The 20,764-nt window shown below is 35.7% G+C and overlaps 1 protein-coding gene across 5 annotated transcripts in view; it reads right to left on the bottom strand.

The window, feature by feature from the left end:
• The window catches only part of MCPH1 (Microcephalin), a 145,125-nt gene that overhangs the window by 82,600 nt on the left and 41,761 nt on the right, over positions 1-20,764 (bottom strand). For all 5 annotated transcript variants that reach the window (XM_090413373.1, XM_090413376.1, XM_090413377.1 and 2 more), the window contains exon 6: positions 2,612-2,702. In XM_090413373.1, the coding sequence (XP_090269499.1) occupies positions 2,612-2,702 (91 nt within the window). The remainder of the gene's footprint in view (positions 1-2,611; positions 2,703-20,764) is intronic.

Below are 20,764 nucleotides of genomic sequence, written 5' to 3' on the forward strand. Positions count from 1 at the left end.
TTTTTATAAAAAAAAAAAAAAAAATACATTTTTTTCAAATATTATTTATTAATACTGAAAAAATGTAACAAACATCCCATGAGGTATGAATTAATGTAGCTTTTGTTGCTGAACTTCATGAACGAGTCTCTCTCAACATAAGGCAAGGATGCCAAAATTTCCATCTTTAAACATACTGAAAGACTTGTAGCATTCAGAGGGTTTCTTGATTTATTTTTTATACATTTCATATTAGAAAATATTTGCTTTCAGAAATATGCAGAGCCAACGACTTAGAGAACTCTGAATACAAATATTTCAAATTTATGTGTGTCTCATAAGCTACTCCACACTGAACACAATTTGGTCAGGTCAAATGCAAGATATCGTTTTCTTCTTGTTTTAGCTGTTTTATACTTATCACTGCCAAAACATTTAACCTTTGACAACCAGTATATGAGTGCTCTGCTCGTGATGCACAGGAAAACTAAACCGAGAAGAATTTATAGCGTGCACATGTTGTACATGTAGACTAAAAGTTAGAGAGCTGCAGATACATGTTCAAAGAGACACACACTGCTGACCCTACTCTATATCATCAATTCTATGATAAAGTACATTTGTCATAGCATTTCTTTGGTCCCATAACTATAGTTAGGACTATACCATCTGTGATCAGTCTAAAAGGGTTAAGGGTTATTCTTATGAATCTTGAGTAAACTATAAATTTTAGAGTGCTGAAGGCACGAACACAAATTAAGCGTCTGTGGGAAGTTTTCGGTATTGAGATCACATTATAATATAAATAAGGAGTTTATTAAAAATAAGCTATTAAAACCTGACAGTTATCTGAGTCTTAAGACTTACATCATCAGGGGTAGTGAAATTTTAATTACAAATATTAGATGTTTTTTTTTGATAACTTCATAACTGTTTAAATATAATTGATAAACCAGAATACAAAAGATAATTCATTACTGCATGCATGTTGGAACATTGCTAGTTGTTGCTATCTCATGTTCTGTGGTATCACACATGCTATATCTTAGGTCTGTAGCAGATAAATTTTTGATGAAAGCAGACCATACTTGATGTAAAATTAAGCCTTGATTTTTATTGTACTGTGTAGAGATCCCAAGCATTTGTGAGGCATCTTTAAATTTTCTCGTGAAACAGTTATCAATATATGACATTTTTGTTTGTTGCCAGAGTACTTGATGGACAGTAGTGGTTGTGGAATGCAGGCCTGATTTATGCTCTCTTCTTTTTTCGACATCTTTTACATGTTCAGACATGCTGATCTCTCCTAACCTTTCTGTCTGGCCTACATAACAAATGCCACAAGAACAATGAATCTCATAGACACCTGGTTTTTTCATGGGGTGATGTGGGGTTTTGGTGGATGTAGGAGTCTTGATATTTTTTATAAAGGTAAAAAAAGCTACTTTTATGTTGTACTCTCAGAGCAATGCAGCCACTTTGTCTGTGACATTCTTGAGGATGTAAGACAGCATGACTGCATTCTTGAAATCTTGTTTAAGTAAGGGAGTTGCAGAAGTGTATTAAGAATTTTTCTGATCATCTCGGGTTCAAAATCATTAAGTGTGAGGTTCTGTTTCAGGTAGTGCAGTTCTTCATTCCTTTTAATTGATGCGCTTGATATATTGTATACCCTGTCTCTTAAAGTTTTAATTATGCCTATCTTTTGTGATGGGTGGCAGGAAACAGCATTTAAAATTAAGATTTTAAAAAAATTGGGTTTTAATTGCTTATTTTTAATAAACTCCTCATTTATATTATAATGTGGTCTTGATACTGAAAACTTCCCACAGAAACCTACGTGTGCAAATTAAGCTTTTTCACAGATTCACCTGTCCACAAAACACTGATGTTTTAAAAATACCTCAGCAGTTTTATAGGGTCATAATTCAGTATTTGGTATGGCCTTTCACTAATACTTAACTTTTTTTTAATCAATGCATTTTGTGTTAAAAGCTAATAAGGAAATGTCACAGTAGTGACATTTCCTTATTAGCTTTTAGCAATTTGATACTAGTATACTAGTACTTTTTCTAAAGATGCTGGCTGTTTCCCTGATGTATTTTATATGCTAATGCACATAATTTAAAAGCAGACATTTTATGTTATTAGTGACAGCAAGTTAAAAGATACCATTTGTTGTGTTGCTTGTCATATTTACCTAACTGCATACATCAGCAGTGGTTAAATCTTGAATTGCATAGTTGCTCACTGTGGCTTTCAAGACAATTTTGGTTTTTAAAAGACAAAAATTCATGACACACATATAATACTTATATTTAATTTTTATAATAATATTATAAAAATTAAATTTTAAATATTTATAATAATTTTTTTAAATATCTTGCAGCTAGCGAATATCTGAAAAATGTTCTATGTGGCTCGTGAGCCTAGAAATCTTGGTACCTGGCATATATGATCCTGAGACAGATGTTCAGAAATTAATTTTTGAAAATGCTAGTTTTAAGCTTGGTAATGAGTATAGAATCTACAGCTGAAGAGGTGGGAGAGTTAAGGTGGAACACTCATCATATTTCAATAGTTTTCAAGGTTATATAAAAATTACTTAACATGAGAAATATATCTTGCTCACCTTTGTTAGAAGTTTTTTCAATACTGCTAGAGCCTACATTTCCAGAAGTAGAATCTAAGTCACTTTCACCAACAAGAAAAGAAGTGTCATTCTGTTAAAAAAAATATCAAAATATGACATATATCCTCACTAAAATCATTATCACAAAATTTTGAAGATAATTTTCATTACATATTCTTAATGGCCTATAATACTAGAAAAAGTAATGCTTCTGCATACTTGAAAAAAATGCACTACAAACTTATCAAAACGTATAGCAATGAGAAAGTTGTTTTCAAAACATTTAATTATATTTTTACAAGTAACCAACAATTTCTAATATACTTTAGTGCAGTGGTTCCCAAACTTTTTCAGTTCAAGGCACCCTTCCCTTAGTGTATTAGGATTTTTCCTGATACACTGAGCACAAAGTCAGAACACAGGCTGACCTAACAAAAGCGAAAGAGTTAGTGAAAAGGTTTTCCCATGACAGTGTCCATTAGATGTTCTTCCTATTATCGTATCAACACATCGATGGTCAAATTCTAAAACCACATGGGCTAAGTGTCATTTCAGTGAAAATATCGGAATATTTTGTGGCACCCTGGGGTGCTGCAGCACACAGTTTAGGAACCACTGCTTTAGTGTATTTTATTCTTTTAATGTTATAATTACTTATACTAATAAATCACTTTATATTACTTTTAATTTCACTGCAGTTTTCTTCATGCTGATTTAAAAGTTTTCTCATGACCACAGTCATGAAACCAGTTAACTACAACCCTCCCCTCAAGGGGTATGTATGTGGTTAATTGGTTTTAATATTTTTTGGAGTTGTAGCCTTTGACTAAGAAGCTGTTAAGGGTATGATTAAGTTCAGGTTAGGGCATTGTTATCCGAACTGATTAATTTTGCTCTGTTATATAGGGTTTTTATAATCCCATATTGTTGGGTGGAGGGGGGAGGAGAACTGCTGGTAAATGTATCTACCTGTATGTGTAGGTTTTCTGTAAACAGAGAAAGCCAGGGATCCATCAGGGTGGCATGTAATCAGTGTCTAAGAAAGGGAGACTGTTGTTGTTGTTGTTTTCCTTTTCCAAGGTAAAGTAGATCCTGGGGTGTTGACTGTTTAAATGTGTTGAAAAATTGTGGAGTGCATCCAGGCCATGCAGCAAAATGGCAAACACATCATCCACCTAGTATACCCAAACAGTGCATTTATGTGGGGCAGAGTTTAAGGCTTTTTCTTAAAAGGTCTCCATAAAGAAGTTGGCAAGGAGTATGGAGAGTGGAGAACCCATGGCTGTCCCTTCTATCTGTTTATAGAATCTGTTTCTTCAGTCTCATTTGCTTAGTGTAAGTGCCTGCATGCACATATAATTGTTTTGTGATCCCTGATAATGGCAATGTAACATTGCCAAAATATAGGTAGTTATTAATTAAAGTTTTTAATAATTAATAATTTAGTTTATGTTGTTATTTCCTAAAAAAATAGAATTATATCTAACCAACGTATAAGCTTATCTACAAGAATAAGCTTGTTCTATGAGTTTGGAGTTGGACTGTGAAGGGGTGTTGGGTAACAACTGCACGTGTTTCAATGGATATTGTAGAGGGGGGGGATTACTGATTCCAGTTCTAATGAACATTTACCATGGAAATATTTATAGAAGATGCAAGCAGCAGATACTAAAATGCCTGTGTGAGTGGCTGGAGTGAGTTTGTAAGAAATGAGTCATTTATCAGTCTTATTGCTCTTTTAGGGAGCACTACCCAAGATGAATGAGCAATACTCATTGGATGGGAAACTTGACAGCTATAGTATTATAATTATTATGTATATTTACATGATCATTTGCAGCGAAATTAAATTCTAGCAAGCTTAGCAATCTTATTAGGGGTTCCCCATATGGCCGGCCTGGTTGGCCGAGTGGTTAGCATATCCGCTATCCAGCCAAAAGACTGCGGGTTCGAATCCCGCATTGGGCATGGATGTTTGTGATTGTCTGTGGAAGTACTAGTGGTGGCGGTAGATGCCGTTGGTGTAGTTGCAGTTAATGAAGAGTTGTAGAGTAGATGCCCTCGCTCGATGAGTCTTTCGACTCCCTGGAGGTGTTACATAATAATAATAATAATAATATTCATTTTAGAATAAGATTAACTGGATTTTTTTTGGACCAATAAATTTAATGATAAATTATGCCAACAAGTTTCACCAACTGGGCTGTTTGGCTTCTTCAGGGCATACAAACAGTAAAGACAACTCAAAGTTGCTAGCACATAGAACAAACATATAAAATATAACAAAATTAAAAAGACGTGTAACATCATATGCACGGAGCATATGTTTTTAGTTATTGTTGTGTGTGCATGCTGTGTAGTTTGCAGCAAAATTAAATTCTGGCAAGCTTAGCAATCTCATTAGGGTTTTCCATATGTCAGACAGGATCATTCCTTGATTTCTGTTTAGGCTGCTTTCAGAACGGAGAACTACTGTGGCTTCTTTGAAATTGCGACACCAGAAATTTTCTTCTAGATAAGGCATGGAACTTTTGTCCCATTTAATAGTGTGGCTTGTGTTGAAGAAGTGGAAGGCTAATCCGGAACTATCTATTCTGTTGTTTTTAACATTCCCTACATGTTCCTTTTTTTTTTTATTTCAAGACTTCTTGATGTCTGACCTATGTAGTTTAGATCACAAGATCAAGGGATGTTGTATACTCCAGCATATCTGAAGAAGGCACTGCTGTCTTTTGGTGACCTTAATATGTTTTGAATCGTCTTGATTGGCTTGAAAGTTACTCTAAGTTGAAAAAGTTTGAAGAGTGTTGTAATCTTTTTTGACACTGTTCCTGCATAAGGGATGGCAATTGAGGATTTATATTGCGTCTTGGCAGATTGTTGTTGTTGTGTGAGGTTGCTATGAAGAATCTTTTTTAATTAACTTTTTATCATAACTTTTTTAATAACTTTTTTAATTAAATTTCTTGGATAGCTGTTGTTTACCAGGGTCTGTGATATATGAGTTAATTTGTCCTGGAGGTCTTTTTCTTCAATATGATGCTGGTGGCTCTATTTTTGAGCATGTGTATGATGTTAAGTTTTTGAAAAATTGAGAAACTATTATATATATTATTATTAATGCTTCTCCAAAGACTCCTGGACAGAGAATCCATTTAGACACTCACACTTAAACACCTATCATATCTCTCCTTGAACAAACTGTAGACACAACATACACTCCATACACTCACCTCATGCCAGGAGAAGAACTTGAAATTCAAGCTTCTTACCAATATCTCAAGGTAGCTTCCAGGGATGACCCTGAGTTCTACTTCTAGCACTACAAAATCTCACTTGTAGTTATACTGTAAAATAACTTTCCTAACATTTATGTCTCTATCATATCTCCTCTTCTCCATCTATTGCTCTAACTTTGAAGACTACATTCCTTCAATGTCCTCAAATACATATCTATAGACCAGGTATCATTTTAGCTCCTGGTTGCCAAATCTTTTCAACTGTTTCCCGATCTCCTTGGAACCCAGATGACCACATTCGTGCACAGATGTGGTCTTATCAAAGTCTTGTAATGTGGGAGAATAACTTCATTATTCCTATAATTAGTGTTCTCTTTAACAATGCTGTTTTATCTGATGCAGTGACTTAACCACCTTAGTGATGTGACTCCTAAACTTGAATTAACTGTCCACAATAACCTCTAAGTCTCAAACTTTTATTAACTGCTTCCCACAAATATCCAATTAATACAGTATTCTGCTTGCAATGCCATAAATCCAAATTGCATAACTTTGCTCTTGGCAATGAACTGACACTGTTTGCCAACATAACCAATCTGTTCACATTAGCTTGGAGGAATTGTGTACAATTCTACTTAACTTATATCATTAGCAAATAAGTGGAAATAGCATCCAAGACCACCCACACACACATCAATATCATTAACATGCATGTTAAACAACAAAGGCCCAGAGTGGTTGGTGTACCCACTCTCCAACCATCAGGTTGTGGGTTCAAATCCTGCTGTGACCATGGATTGTCTGTGACTGTCATTAGGTGGGAGATGAATTTCATCGTCCAGTATGAGACCACATCCCACTTATTCTCTCTCTATGTTCACTGGGCATCTACAGATGCCATATGGTCACTCCGATGCTCGGTGATGTTCCACACCAGGCCTCGCCATGTAGTCCTGTTGTTTGCTTTTCTGGCAGCCTCAACTCTCTGAAGATCAGTCACTCCACACACACCATCCTACCATCTCATTGATGGTCTACCCCTGCCTCTTTTTCCAGGAACTTTACCTTTTATTACTGTTCTGAGAAGTCCTCCTCCCATCCTTTCTATGTGTCCAAAATATTTTAACTTTCTTCTGTCAATATCCCTAAGGAGCCTTAAAGTTCTACTAATCTTTTCTAACCCCCATTCATTTGTATGCCTTTCAGTATATGATATCCTCAACAGCCTTCTGCAACACCACATCTCAAAAGCAGATATCCGTTTCTCATCTGACTTCTTTAGGTTCCAAGTCTCGCATCCATAAGTTGCTGTTGGAAAAACAACTGCATCTAAAATCCTCAACTTTGTTCCCATGGAGATAGATCCATCCTTCCAGATTTTAAACAGGTCTCTGACTGTTGTTTTAGCCATTCCTAACCTTTTTCTGACATCTTCTGAACAGCAATTCTTCACATTAATAATGGATCCCAGGTACTCAAACTTGCTGACTTCCTCAATTCTTTCTCCATTAAGATACACTTGTTTCTCAAGAGCTTCTCTGTTTGTTTTTCCTTTGAGAACCATGATCTTTCTCTTGCTAGAATTGAGTTGAGTTGAAGTCCTCTGTTATTACTGATCTTGTTAACTTTGTCAAGAATTAGTCCTAGTTCTTCCATGTCATTACAAAGGAGTACTGTATCATCAGCATACCTCAGATTACTGATCAATCTACCTCCTATCCTAATTCCTGTCCTGAGCTCATCCAATGCTTCACGCATGATGTCCTCTGCATATATACTAAACAAGTGAGGAGAAAGTGAACATCCTTGTCTAACTCCTTTTCCAACTTGAAGCCAGTCAGTCAATCCAACACCTGTTCATACTGTGGCTTCTTGCTCCTTATACAAGTTGGCTATCAACCTGATAGTGTGTTGAGGAAAACCCATTCTTTTCATTACTTCCCACAGTTTCACATGCTCAACACAGTCAAAAGCTTTAGAGTAGTCTAAGAAACACATTACCAGAGGGAGTCTGAATTCTTTATATTTTTCTATGATCTGTCTAAGGCAAATGGATCTCACTTATTGGAAGCCTAAAATGTTTGGTCTCTAGAATAGGATTTCCAGGCTTTGATAAAACGACATATGTAAAAATAAATAAATAATTATAAAAAAACATATGAAATTGATGAAAAAAAAAAATCCTTAGTCCACTCACAGTACAAATGTACTACAGGTTTACTAATAATCTTTTGTGGGAAGGAACCACACACACACACACACACAAATGATATATATCTGTGGCCAGCCTGGTTGGTCAAGTGGTTAGCATATCTGCTCTCCAGCCAAGAGGTTGCGGGTTCGAATCCCACTTTGGGCATGGATGTTTGTGATTATCTGTGGAAATACTAGTGGTGGTAGGCAGTAGATGACATTGGTGTAGTTGCGTTTAGCTGTAGTTGGTGGAGAGTTGTAGAGTAGGCACCTTCCTCGATGAGTCCTTGGACTCCCTGGAGGTGTTACATAATAATAATAATAATAATATATATATATATATATATATATATATATATATCTGTTGTGTATCTGCTTTAAATCTGCACATTTTTAATCTGATATTTTAAATAAGCAATAGCATGTTCCTCTTTTGACAACATTATAATCACTATTATGCACTTCCATACTGTGACATCACTGTTAATTAAAGTCTCAGAAATCCTTGAAATATGCAGCTTAATTTTTCCAGTTAGTAATTTATTCTTTAAACTTCATGCATTAGTATCTAAAAACATTTTATCATTTCTAAATTTAGAAATGTCACAGGTTTGATGGCCTTACTGAACTCAGTGGATCCACTAGTATTTAGACATGTAAAGTGATGATGATCATATTGACAGAAAGATTGAGAACACAATTGGAAGTATACCTTGCAGACAAGCAAGCAGGATTTAGGAAGGACAGAACTACAATTCATAGATTTTGACAAAGAGGTTAATAGCAGAGAAAGCTAGGAGAAAAAATAAAAACATATATACTTGCTTTGTTGATTTTCAGAAAGCATTTGACAGTATTGACCAGAAAGTGACATTAGCAGTTCTGGAATCCTATGGAATTGATAAAAAACTAATAGTTTTTTATCAATTCCATAGGATTCCAAGTTAGAATAGGTGATGATTTGGGGAAATGGTTTAAAACAAGCAGAGGTACTAGACAGGGAGACCCAATATCGCCAAGCATTTTCATCGCACATTTAGAAAGAGCAATGGACAAATTGAAGGAAGATGCCAAAGGAATATCTGTACACTGAATGAGAATTAACAATCTGAGATTTGCAGATGACATTGTTATTATTGAAGAAGACGAAAGAGAACTATAAAAAACACTGAAACTGTTAAATGAGGAAGGGAAGAGATTTGGACTTGTTATGAACTTGGAAAAAACAAAGACAATGGTATTTGGTGAGAAGAACATGAAACAAAAGAAACAAGTGGATGGAACTGATATAGAAAATGTAGAATAATTCATATATTTGGGAAGTAAACTGACATATGACTTGGACTGTAAAAAAGAAATAAAGATCAGGATTGCAAAGAGAAGAACAAATCTGAAGGCCATGGATAACATCTGGAAAAGTAAAGTGATCAGTCTGCAAACAAAATTAAGAGTACTGGAAACATGCATCTTCAGCGGTGTACTGTACGGACCTGAAACGTGGGTAATAAATAAGGAATCAAGAAAAAGAATTTTGGCATTTGAAAGAACTTGTTACAGGAAGATTCTAAGAATAGGATGGGTACAGAAAATCACCAATGAAGAGCTCTATCAGAAGATACAACCAAAACAGAATCTAATGCAGAAGATTATAAAACAGAAGCTGCAATTGGAAAAACTTTTATTGGGATTATATTGATCAAGTGTATATAATAAACAACTAAGTTATACCAACTAGTTTCACCAACTAAGTCTGTTGGCATCTTCAGGGTACATAACTGATGTAAGGCACTAAAAAGTAAAAAACTGTTACAAACTAAAATCAACCGATTCCAATTATATTAAACAAAGAACAGAGCGTGTACAATACATTCATAGAGCGTGGATGATCTCACTTGTTGTTATTTAGGAACGTTCTATAGTTGGCACTATAATTCAGTTCTGGCGAGTTGAAGGATCTGATAAGGGTCTTCCAGATCACGGGCAAGATTAGTCCTTGGTTACTGTTAAGGTTTTGTGTACAGCGGGCAACTGTTGTGGCCTCCTTAAAAATTCCGGAGCGGAAGTCCTCCTCCATGTAAGGAATTGTGCTTCTATCCCACTCTATGGTATCAATTCGCCAACTTATCTGTTATCTAAACACCTGGCAGGCCTCCTCAAACCTCACATCCATAATTCGGACACTTATATATGCGAAATTCGCAACATTTTGTTGAGAAACTGAACAACATCTCTATCTCCAATACGGATTTACTCGCCAGCCTGGATGTTACATCTCTATTCACTAACATCTCTGTGGAGGAAGTGATCAACATTTTAGGAAGTTTGCTCCCACAAGACATTACTTCTCTGTTCCGTCATTGTTTAACATCAAACTTTTTCTTATGGAATAAAACCATATATCAGCAATTGACTGGCCTTGCAATGGATAGCCCCCTCTCTCCATCTTGTGCTGATCTCTTTATGGAGGATTTTGAAAGTAAAATCTTAACTCAAACACACCCTAAACTCACAGTATGGTGGAGATACGTGGATGATATCTTTATCGTTTGGAACCACACAAAAAAGGACCTGTTCGACTTTCTTAAGAAAATCAACTCTCTACACCACACAATCAAATTCACTCTAGAACTTGAAGATAACCAATTATCATTTCTGGACACTTTAATTAAGAAGCTTCCGAATGGTGGTATCAACCTCTCAGTTTACTGTAAACCTACCAATACAGGACGTTATTTACATTTCACTTCCTCACACCACATTTCTCAGAAACTTAGTATTGTACACATGTTGAAGAACCGTGCCTCTCTCCTTACAACAGATCAACAAGACCTCCAGGAAGAACTATCCCTGATATCCACCAACCTTACCATGAATGGATTTCCTCAAAGACTCATCCACAAGATACTTTTCTCTGAACCCCAACAAAGACAACAAGATGATGTACGTTATATTTCTACCATTGTCATTCCATACTTAGGGACAGTTTCCAATAAGATTGCTAGACTCCTCAGACCACATAAAATAAAAGTGGCCTTTAAACCCACAGAAACGATTAGACAATTCTTAAAATCTCCAAAAGATAGCCATCCTTTCTCCAAATATGCTGGAGTTTATAACATACCATGCTCATGCGGCTTGAATTACATCGGCCAAACTTCAAGGAGCCTTGAAATTAGGCAAAAAGAACATATAGGTGACGTCAATAATAACAGAGAAGAAAAATCGGGGTTAGCATTTCATTTCTCAAGAACAAACCATACCATAGAGTGGGATAGAAGCACAATTCCTTACATGGAGGAGGACTTCTGCTCCCGAATTTTTAAACAGTTGCCCGCGATCTGGAAGACCCTTATCAGATCCTTCAACTCGCCAGAATTGAATTATAGTGCCAACTATAGAACGTTCCTAAATAACAAGTGACATCATCCACGCTCTATGTATGTATTGTACGCGCTCTGTTCTTTGTTTAATATAATTGGAATCGGTTGATTTTAGTTTTTTAACAGTTTTTTACTTTTTAGTGCCTTACATCAGTTATGTATACCCTGAAGATTCCAACAGACTTAGTTGGTGAAACTGGTTGGTATAACTTAGTTGTTTATTATATACACTTGATCAATATAATCCCAATAAAAGTTTTTCCAGAGCTTTTTGGTCAAGAAAATTAAACGTTTTTTAACAAAAAGCTGCAATTATTTGGACACATCTGTAGAATGAGTGAGGACCAGAAGATAAAGACATTTATGTTTGGTATTTTGGATGGTTTAAACAGAAGAGGTAGACCATACAGAGAATGGATAGACAATATAAAAGACTGGTGTGGGATGGGTGTACAAAAACTGCGACACTGTGCACTGGACAAAGAAAGGTGGAAGAAGATAGTGAAACAGGCATCAGACATCAATCAACAGGCAGTGAGCCCATGGTTCGTGATGATGATGATGATTAGTATCTAAAAACATTTTATCATTTCTAAATTTAGAAATGTCATAGATTTGATGGCCTTACTGAACTCAGTGGATCCACTAGTATTTAGACAGGATAGTATCACCATTAGATTGTTTCAAGTTATCAACAAAAACATTAGTTCACTAATGATCCTATAAATTAATAAAATGAACAATCAAATCCTATGAAGTGTTAATCAAATCCTATGAAGCTTAGTTATGAAATCAGCTACTCTATCATGGATACCTCCTTTCCAGCAAATGTGGACACTGTATTAATACAATTAATCTAACTCTCACTTTAGCATATATAATATCTCACTTTAATATAAGTGCTAAAAATCCTTTTGTAGTCATTTAACTAAACCCTAATTTAGATAAACTTTTAATTCACTAACTTCCGAGGTGTTTACATCAGAAGTCTTGTAATTTTCCTTATATGTAACATTATTTAAATCACTTACTCTAGCTCTAGGCAAACATATTTAAGTTAAAATAAATAAATTCAAGAAAATAAATAACAGCTATTATATATTCTCCCAGTTTGTGAAACAAATTTATGAAATTGGCAATGAAACTTAGACACAATAAGTTATTTGAATACCAATTCCATTTGAAAAGTTTCAAATGTAAGTGTGCAGTCTGTTACTGCACATTTTACCATCGGTGTTTTTAAGTGAACCTATGTCTTAATAAACCGCTCTTTATTACTAAGGATAACAATTATGATTCTCAGTAATGACCCCAGCAAGAGGTAATTCTCAATTATTTCAAATCTATTTGATGGCCTTTTCTTTGAAATCAAATATATATAACTGTATATTAGAAGTGTGATGCTGTTTGACAGTAATTTCAAGAGTGATCAGGTCATCACCTTCACCTTCCCTGAGTGGTTAAGCATGCCCACTCTCCAACCAACAAGTCATGGTTTCAAATCCCGGCATGGGCACTGGATGTTTGTAACTGTTTTTAAGTGGGAGATGAATTTCATCACCCGGTGTAAGACCACCTTATTGGAGGCCTGAATTGGCTTGTAAGCTTGTAAAAATATATAAGAAAATTACAAAAAATATATATATAATTGATAAAAATGGAAAAAAAAAATTTAATGTTAAAAAAAATAACTTTTTTGGTTATAGTCAAACTGCAAATATCATTACAATCACCTTATCATTATATTAAACTGCCAGAAAAGTCTCATCTAAAGCTCCATAACATTCAACAATTATCATAAGGATGTTTTTATATTTTATTTTTATATCTGACCTATACAAGAAAGGCTGCAAGACATACAAGCACATCAATGCTGTGTGTAGGGAAAGTAAGAAGAAAAGACGAATCCATTGACATTTTTTGAACAGCCAAAGATTATATTCTTTGGGGGAACACAATGGGGAAGGGTAGCTGTTCAAAAGAATAGAAGTAGATGGAATGAAAGAAGAGGCAAAGTAGTTTGGCGAGTTGCAAGCTGGACCGTAAATAGGTGTTGGTTGGTGGCAGGTCATTCTTATGACTTTGGAGGAAAGTGGAAGCCAATTCAGCAGACCATGTCAGTGAAAGTATCAACAGAACATGTATGAGGTGGAAACCTCATGCCTATGGGAGATGGATCATTAATTAACCAGATTGCCCTATTCTGGATGGCATCAAGCAATCTTAAAGAGAAAATTTTGGTGTACCATTCCAAATATATGAGCAAGGTTCCATGGTTGGGCAGATTTGGGATTTGTATATAGTTAGCAGCTGTAAAGGAGTGTGAAGTCATGCACTATTGCACAATTTTTTTGGTGGCTGCAGAAGCTATGACTGAGATGTGTTTGTGCCAGGGAAAAGTTGGAGGTCAGGTTAGTACAAGGACTGCACATTATTTCCTCTAACTGAAAGTTAGGGGAAGTAATGTAATGTGTAATCTTTCTTGTAGTAATGTGCAATCTTTCTTGTGAGAGATCAGACAGGACTGAGCTTTGATGGCATTGAAGTCTACAAAATTGTCATTACTCCACCAAATATAGCCAGGAGATCAGAGTTCAAGACATCAGTCATGATGGAGTTTGGGGAAACAGCAAATGAAGGCAATAAGTTAGTTTGGTAAAGACATTTTGAGCCATAGTAGATTATACGGGGGGGGGGGGCTGCAATCTCTGACATGGGACATCAGTTCTGATGAATGCACAAGTGTCACCCTTGTGGCAGAAGGAACTGTGTGTAAGTTTATAATGTGTACTTTTGGTTGAGATGAGAGGTGGTGATGTACATTGTTTACTTAAATAAATTATAATACTGGAATTAACTCACATAAAATATTATTTATTAGTATAATTTTCACTGAGTATCAAAAGCATCTTCAGTACAAAGCTAATAGAACAATAACTGACAATTCCAAAAGGCACCACCTAAGTTGCTAATATAAGCTAACTAAAAAAGTCATTAAATTTCTTAACTTATTAAAAATAAATAAAATAACACACACACACACAATTAAAAAAAAGTTAGGAAAGATTAGCTGATTAAAAAAGTACTATCTGACACAGACAATTGGATCTTTAGGAGAGTGAAGTAAAGTTTCACATGTTTCTTTATAAAGCTGCTCCATGAGGAACCGACTTTTGTGAAGGACTCTTGTCTTGTTAAAATGAACTCTATGTCTAGTGCTGATAGCATGCTCTGCAAGTCCATACTGTTCAAGGTGTTAAATATAAGACTTGTGTTCTTCTAGCCAAATAAAATCAGATCTTCCTATTTGTCCAAAATAAGATAACCCACAGGAGCAAGGAATCTGGTGGACACCTGGATAATTGAGATGTGGGAGCTTGTCCTTTGGAGAAGTGAGAAAGGTGGAGATTTTTTTGATAGAGTGAAAGGCAACAAAAATATTTAGTAGTTTTAAAACTTTTTAAACTTTTAGTTTTTAAAACATTTGCTATGCATTCACTAATGCTTTGCACTTTCTCTTGTGGGTTATCTTATTTCAGACAAACAGGAAGATCTGGTTTTATTCGAACAAGAAGGAACACAAATCTTATATTCAATACCTTGAACCTGAACAGTCTGGACTTGCAGAGCATACCATCAACACTAGACATAGAGTTCACTGGAAGACAAGAGTCCTTCACAAAAGTCGGTTCCTCATGGAACGGCTTTATAAAGAAACGTGAAACTTTACTTCACTCTCCTAACTTAAACAGATCCAATGGTCTATGTCTATCCCCTTTGTGGGAGAGATAGTACTTTTTAAATCAGCTTATCTTTCCTAACTTTTCTTTAATTGTGTGTGTGTGTGTGTGTGTGTGTGTGTGTGTGTGTGTGTGTGTGTGTGTTATTTTATTTACTTTTTTTTTTAATAAGTTAGGAAATTTAATGACCTTTTTTAGTTACCTTACATTAGCTACTTAGGTGGTGCCTTTTGGAATTGTCAGTTATTGTTCTATTAGCTTTGTACTGAAGATGCCTTTGATACTCAGGCAAAAATTATACTAATAAATAATGCATTTTTGAAAGTTATGGAGACAACTACCGTGCTTGAATAAAAACTTTAGTTTAATATAACTAAAATCTACATTCGACGTTTCGACCTTTATGTCAAGGTCATCTTCTGGAGCATACAACTATACACAAAATGTGTATTCTGTGTATTATAGTTGTATGCTCCAGAAGATGACCTTGACATAAAGGTCGAAACGTCGAATGTAGATTTTAGTTATATTAAACTAAAGTTTTTATTCAAACACGGTAGTTGTCTCCATAATTTTCAAAAATGCATTCAGATCACCATATAAGCTTAAAAGAAAGGACTAATAAATAATATTTTACGCGAGTTAATTCCGGTATTATAATTTATTTAAATATGCCTACTCACAGTATTTCCTTATTGAAGTACATTATTTACATTGCTGCTTAGACCATGAATGCTACTTTTTTTTCTTTTTTTTTTTTGGTAAAAATTAATGCTGGTGTTTTTTTTTGTTGTTGTTGGATTTTTGTTTATGTTTTTGGAAATCGTTTTAGAATTTTTATGATCTGCAGTAAAATCATGTTTTGTTGAGTAGTAAGTCCATTATGTGTAGGAAGGAAGAAATAATAAGACACAAATGAAGGATGACAGACTTACAAACATACTACCCAAATAGAGGGAACCCAGTCTCCTGTCCATATGCAATCAGTCCTCCCCCCCCCTGCAACTACCATACTTGGCATCCCTCTGGTCAAGAATGAAAAAGTGAGAGCATGATTTAGCAATAGCTGATTAGGAAGCCTCCAAATTCATTGCTATCCAGTTCAGCCCCATGCATTATCTAATAGTGAGCCTACTGTACCCTCGAATGGGAAGAATCTGGGCTCCCTACAATGTGACTGGCATGACATTAAGGATATCATTCATACTGCATGTAGGAAGAGGAAGGGGAAACAGAAACCAGAACCCTTACTCTAGCAACTAAACATGGCTACAAGACACTTAAGCCCTCCAAATAAGCAAGGTGATATATGTCAATGGATGATGAAAAACAAATACTACCTAGAGGTCTACATGCCATTTACTCAAACTAGAGATGATATGCATTTGCAGTGGCAGTGCTCACTGGGTATATGCCAATACCCCATTTAGTGGAAACAGGCTATACCATGGGGAGGTGGGAATGACTTGACCTCAAGAAGCTACATATTTAACACTTTGAGTCCTATCAATGTAAATATACATCGATATGTATGTATACTTACAGAAGGTCTAGGACTCAAAGTGTTAATGACCTTTTTTTTTAGTTATCTTACATTAGCTACTTAGGTGGTGCCTTTTGGAATTGTCAGTAATTGTTCTATTAGCTTTGTACTGAAGATGTCTTTGATACTCAGGCAAACATTATAGTAATAAATAATATTTTATGTGATTTTTCCGGTATTATAATTTATTTAAATATGCCTACTCATGGTATTTCCTTATTGAAGTACATTGTTTACATTGCTGATGGAAGAGCAGTATCAGGGAGTAAGAAGATTACAAGTGAAGGTTCACAGGGTTCAGTACTGGGACCATCGCTGTTCAATATTTATGTCAATGATATTTCCACAGGACTACAAGGAGATGTTCAGTTGTTTGCAGATGATGTGAAGCTTGGGAGGGTTATTAGTAATAGTACTGATGTTTTGGCTCTTCAAGCAGATTTGAATAGGCTGGAAAGGAGGGCAAATGAATGGGGATATCAGTTTAATATAACTAAATGTGGTTTCAAAATTTGGGATCCACAGATGGAATGCGCCATACTCACTGGTGTTGTTATACTGGAAGAAGTGGACGAAGCAAGGGATCTTGGGGTGATTGTGGATAGAAATTTAAAGTTCTGAGGACATATCACAAAGGTTGTGAAGACATCTCAGAGAATTGCTGCAATGTTGAGGAGACATTGACTACTGAAATCTAGATATGACTTTGATCAGTCATATCTAGATTTCTGGGCTCACATCTGGACATTAGGATTTGAAGGGATGAAGTAACCTTGGAGAGGGTGCAGAGACAGATAACAAAAATAATATCAGGCCTGTACAATGCTGATTATGAGGACAGACTGAGGGCATGCAGACTGCAGAGTTTGGTAGATAGAAGACAAAGGGGGAGGGGATATATGATCGAGACATTTTAGCTATTAAAGGGTTATTATCATGTTAACACTGAGGAGATTTTTCAGTAGAATGAGGGGAAGGAGCAAGGACAAGGGCCATCCCTGGAAATTGCAAAAAGGAGTGGAGAGTAAAACAAATAAGAAGTAAGTTTATTGCACGAAGAGTGGTAGGAGAATGGAATGCATTGCCTGAGAGGGTGGTGAACGTGCAGACAGCGGATGAGGCTAAATAGCAGTATGAGAGACTATGTTGACCTCCCATAATGAGTATTGTGACTCCATGGAGGTCAGGAAAATAATAATAAACAAAACAAATTTCTTTACTAATCCTTTCTAGGATTAAAATAACTAACATATGTTAATACAATCAGTTCTAATATGATATCTTTTCACAAGGGCTCAAAGCTAACACTCAATACAAAATAAAGAACACATCTTACCTTTGTCACTCGAATATAAATTATCTCAAAAATATTTACCTTGAAGGTAAATTTATCATGTTTATATTTACCAAAAATATAAACATGAAGACAAAATACATTAAACTGTCTGACTTACATTTCTCTAAACATAATCTTCATTGTATTCAGTTCCTATTCTTAACTAAATCACAGTTTTCTTCTTGTTTTCAGTATTCTATAATACACACACACACACACAATCACAAAGAACACTGCCTAGAAGAAACAACACAACTTTCCACTTTGGATAAAATGTTCTGAGCTACTGTTATTCCTTTCAACAAAAACTATATTCGAGGCATTCTTCTAGATTATTTTTTGGTAGTTGTACACCATTTGAAAGAAATTCTTCCAGATAAATCCATTGAAGACCAATGGATTTATCTGGAACCTGTTCCTGTAACCCTTTCTGTCAAAAATCTTGTAACTATCATATTATGTCACCATAAATTTGTTTCTTCTCCTTACTCTGCTCTATTTCTCTCTCTGTGCAAGCTTCAGTTTCTGTTTCAGAAACAGAAACTAAGGATATTCTGGATATCTAGGGCAATTACTTGGAAAAATTATTACATGAAATAAGCCAGTAATATCACAGTGGTAGAAAATATCCCCAAGAAATGCAGTCATTAGTATACTTCAGTGTCAGAGGTACCAAAAACTGTCAGAAAACAAAATGCAAAAAGGCAGCTGTTGACAGTATGTAAAAAACTCAATTATCAAGATATAAAAGGTTTACAGTAACCTCAATGCATAATTTCAAGTCTTGGAAAAATAGTAAGAAATGAGTGCATTTTTGGAAATTATGGAGGCAACTACCGTGTTTGAATAAAAACTTTAGTTTACTATTACTAAAATTTTACAATTCGACGTTTCGACCTTTATGTCAAGGTCATCTTCTGGAGCGTACAAACATACACAGGAAACAAGCTATACTACAATCATACTGGTTCGTTAAAGACACTGACTAACCGCTACCACAATTGTTGGCCTCACCTCTGGTGAGAAAAAAAAAAAAAAAAAAAAAAAAATTATACATCAAACTCCTACGTAAAAAACACACAACACTTTATAAACATAATCAAAAACATAACACTCGACAAAGACTACTTATTAGTCAGTTTTGATGTTTCTGCCCTTTTCACTAATGTCCCCATCAATGACACAGTTCTCCTACTACAGAACAAATTTCCGCCCGACATTACGGCCCTCTTTGCCCACGTACTAAAGTCCGGTTACTTCGTGTGGCAAAACAAATTCTACCTACAAAAGGAAGGTACGGCCATGGGCTCACCATTATCCCCCCCAATCGCGAACTTCTACATGGAAACCTTTGAGCAAAGGGCTCTTGATTCCGCCACGCTTCGACCGACAATCTGGCTCAGATACGTTGACGACGTGTTCGCGATCTGGCCGCACGGTCGACAAACGCTAAACACATTCCTCAGCCACCTAAACAAACAACACGAACGCATACAATTTACCATCGAAATCGAAAACCAAAATTCGCTCCCGTTCCTAGACACACTAGTTACACGTCTTCCTTCAGGCAATCTATCCTTCACGGTCTACCGAAAACCGACACACACAGGCCAATACATACATGCGAATTCATATCACCACCCAGCACAAAAATATGGAGTCATAAACACCCTTAAAAACAGAGCCACAACTATTTGCTCTAACCAGCAGGCCCTGAAACAAGAACTAAAAATCATTAGTGACACATTCATAAACAATGGCTATAACAAAAATACTGTCAAAAAAATACTCTATAAAACCACAACAAAAACGAATCTAGACTACAGTAAAACCATAGCCATCCCATACATTAAAGGGTTATCAGAAAAAATCAACAGAATCCTACAACACTATAACCTTAATGCCACCTTTAAACCACCCACTAAACTTAAAACCATATTCAGCTCCTCTAAGGACCCTCTCCTCCCATTAGCACATCCTGGAGTCTATTGCATCCGCTGCACCTGTAACTTACCGTACATTGGTGAAACAGGACGGACAATCCCTATACGCAAAAAAGAACACATTAGACACATTAAATATAACCATTATGGTGAAGCAGGCCTCTCAGACCACGCACTCAACACCTTACACCAAATCAACTGGAAAAGCACCTGCTCCTTACACCGCACAAAAACATGGTACGAAAGAAAATTTAAAGAATCCTGCGAAATCCTGATAAACCACCCAAATATCAACAATAAAGATGGTATGAAAATTCCAAGGATCTGGATGGCACACATTCAGCCAACCTAATGTGAAAGATTCAACACAAGTCAGGACTCTAGCCAATCTGCTATTATTAGAAACCATTCCACTCCAACTGGCTGGAATGATGTTAATATAATGTTAATATATGTATATAGTAGACAACAAATAATAGGACTTTAGCGTTGATGTATAATTTTTTTTTTTTTTTTCTCACCAGAGGTCAGGCCAACAATTGTGGTAGCGGTTAGTCAGTGTCTTTAACGAACCAGTATGATTGTAGTATAGCTTGTTTCCTGTGTATATTTGTACGCTCCAGAAGATGACCTTGACATAAAGGTCGAAACGTCGAATTGTAAAATTTTAGTAATAGTAAACTAAAGTTTTTATTCAAACACGGTAGTTGCCTCCATAATTTCCAAAAATGCATTCGGATCACAGTGCAAGCCTAAAAGAAAGGAGTAAGAAATGAGGG

This window comes from Typopeltis vanoorti, chromosome 24 (assembly GCF_054136105.1).
Source record: "Typopeltis vanoorti isolate ZY-2024b chromosome 24, IOZ_Tvanoo_1.0, whole genome shotgun sequence".
NCBI lineage: Eukaryota > Metazoa > Arthropoda > Arachnida > Uropygi > Thelyphonidae > Typopeltis > Typopeltis vanoorti.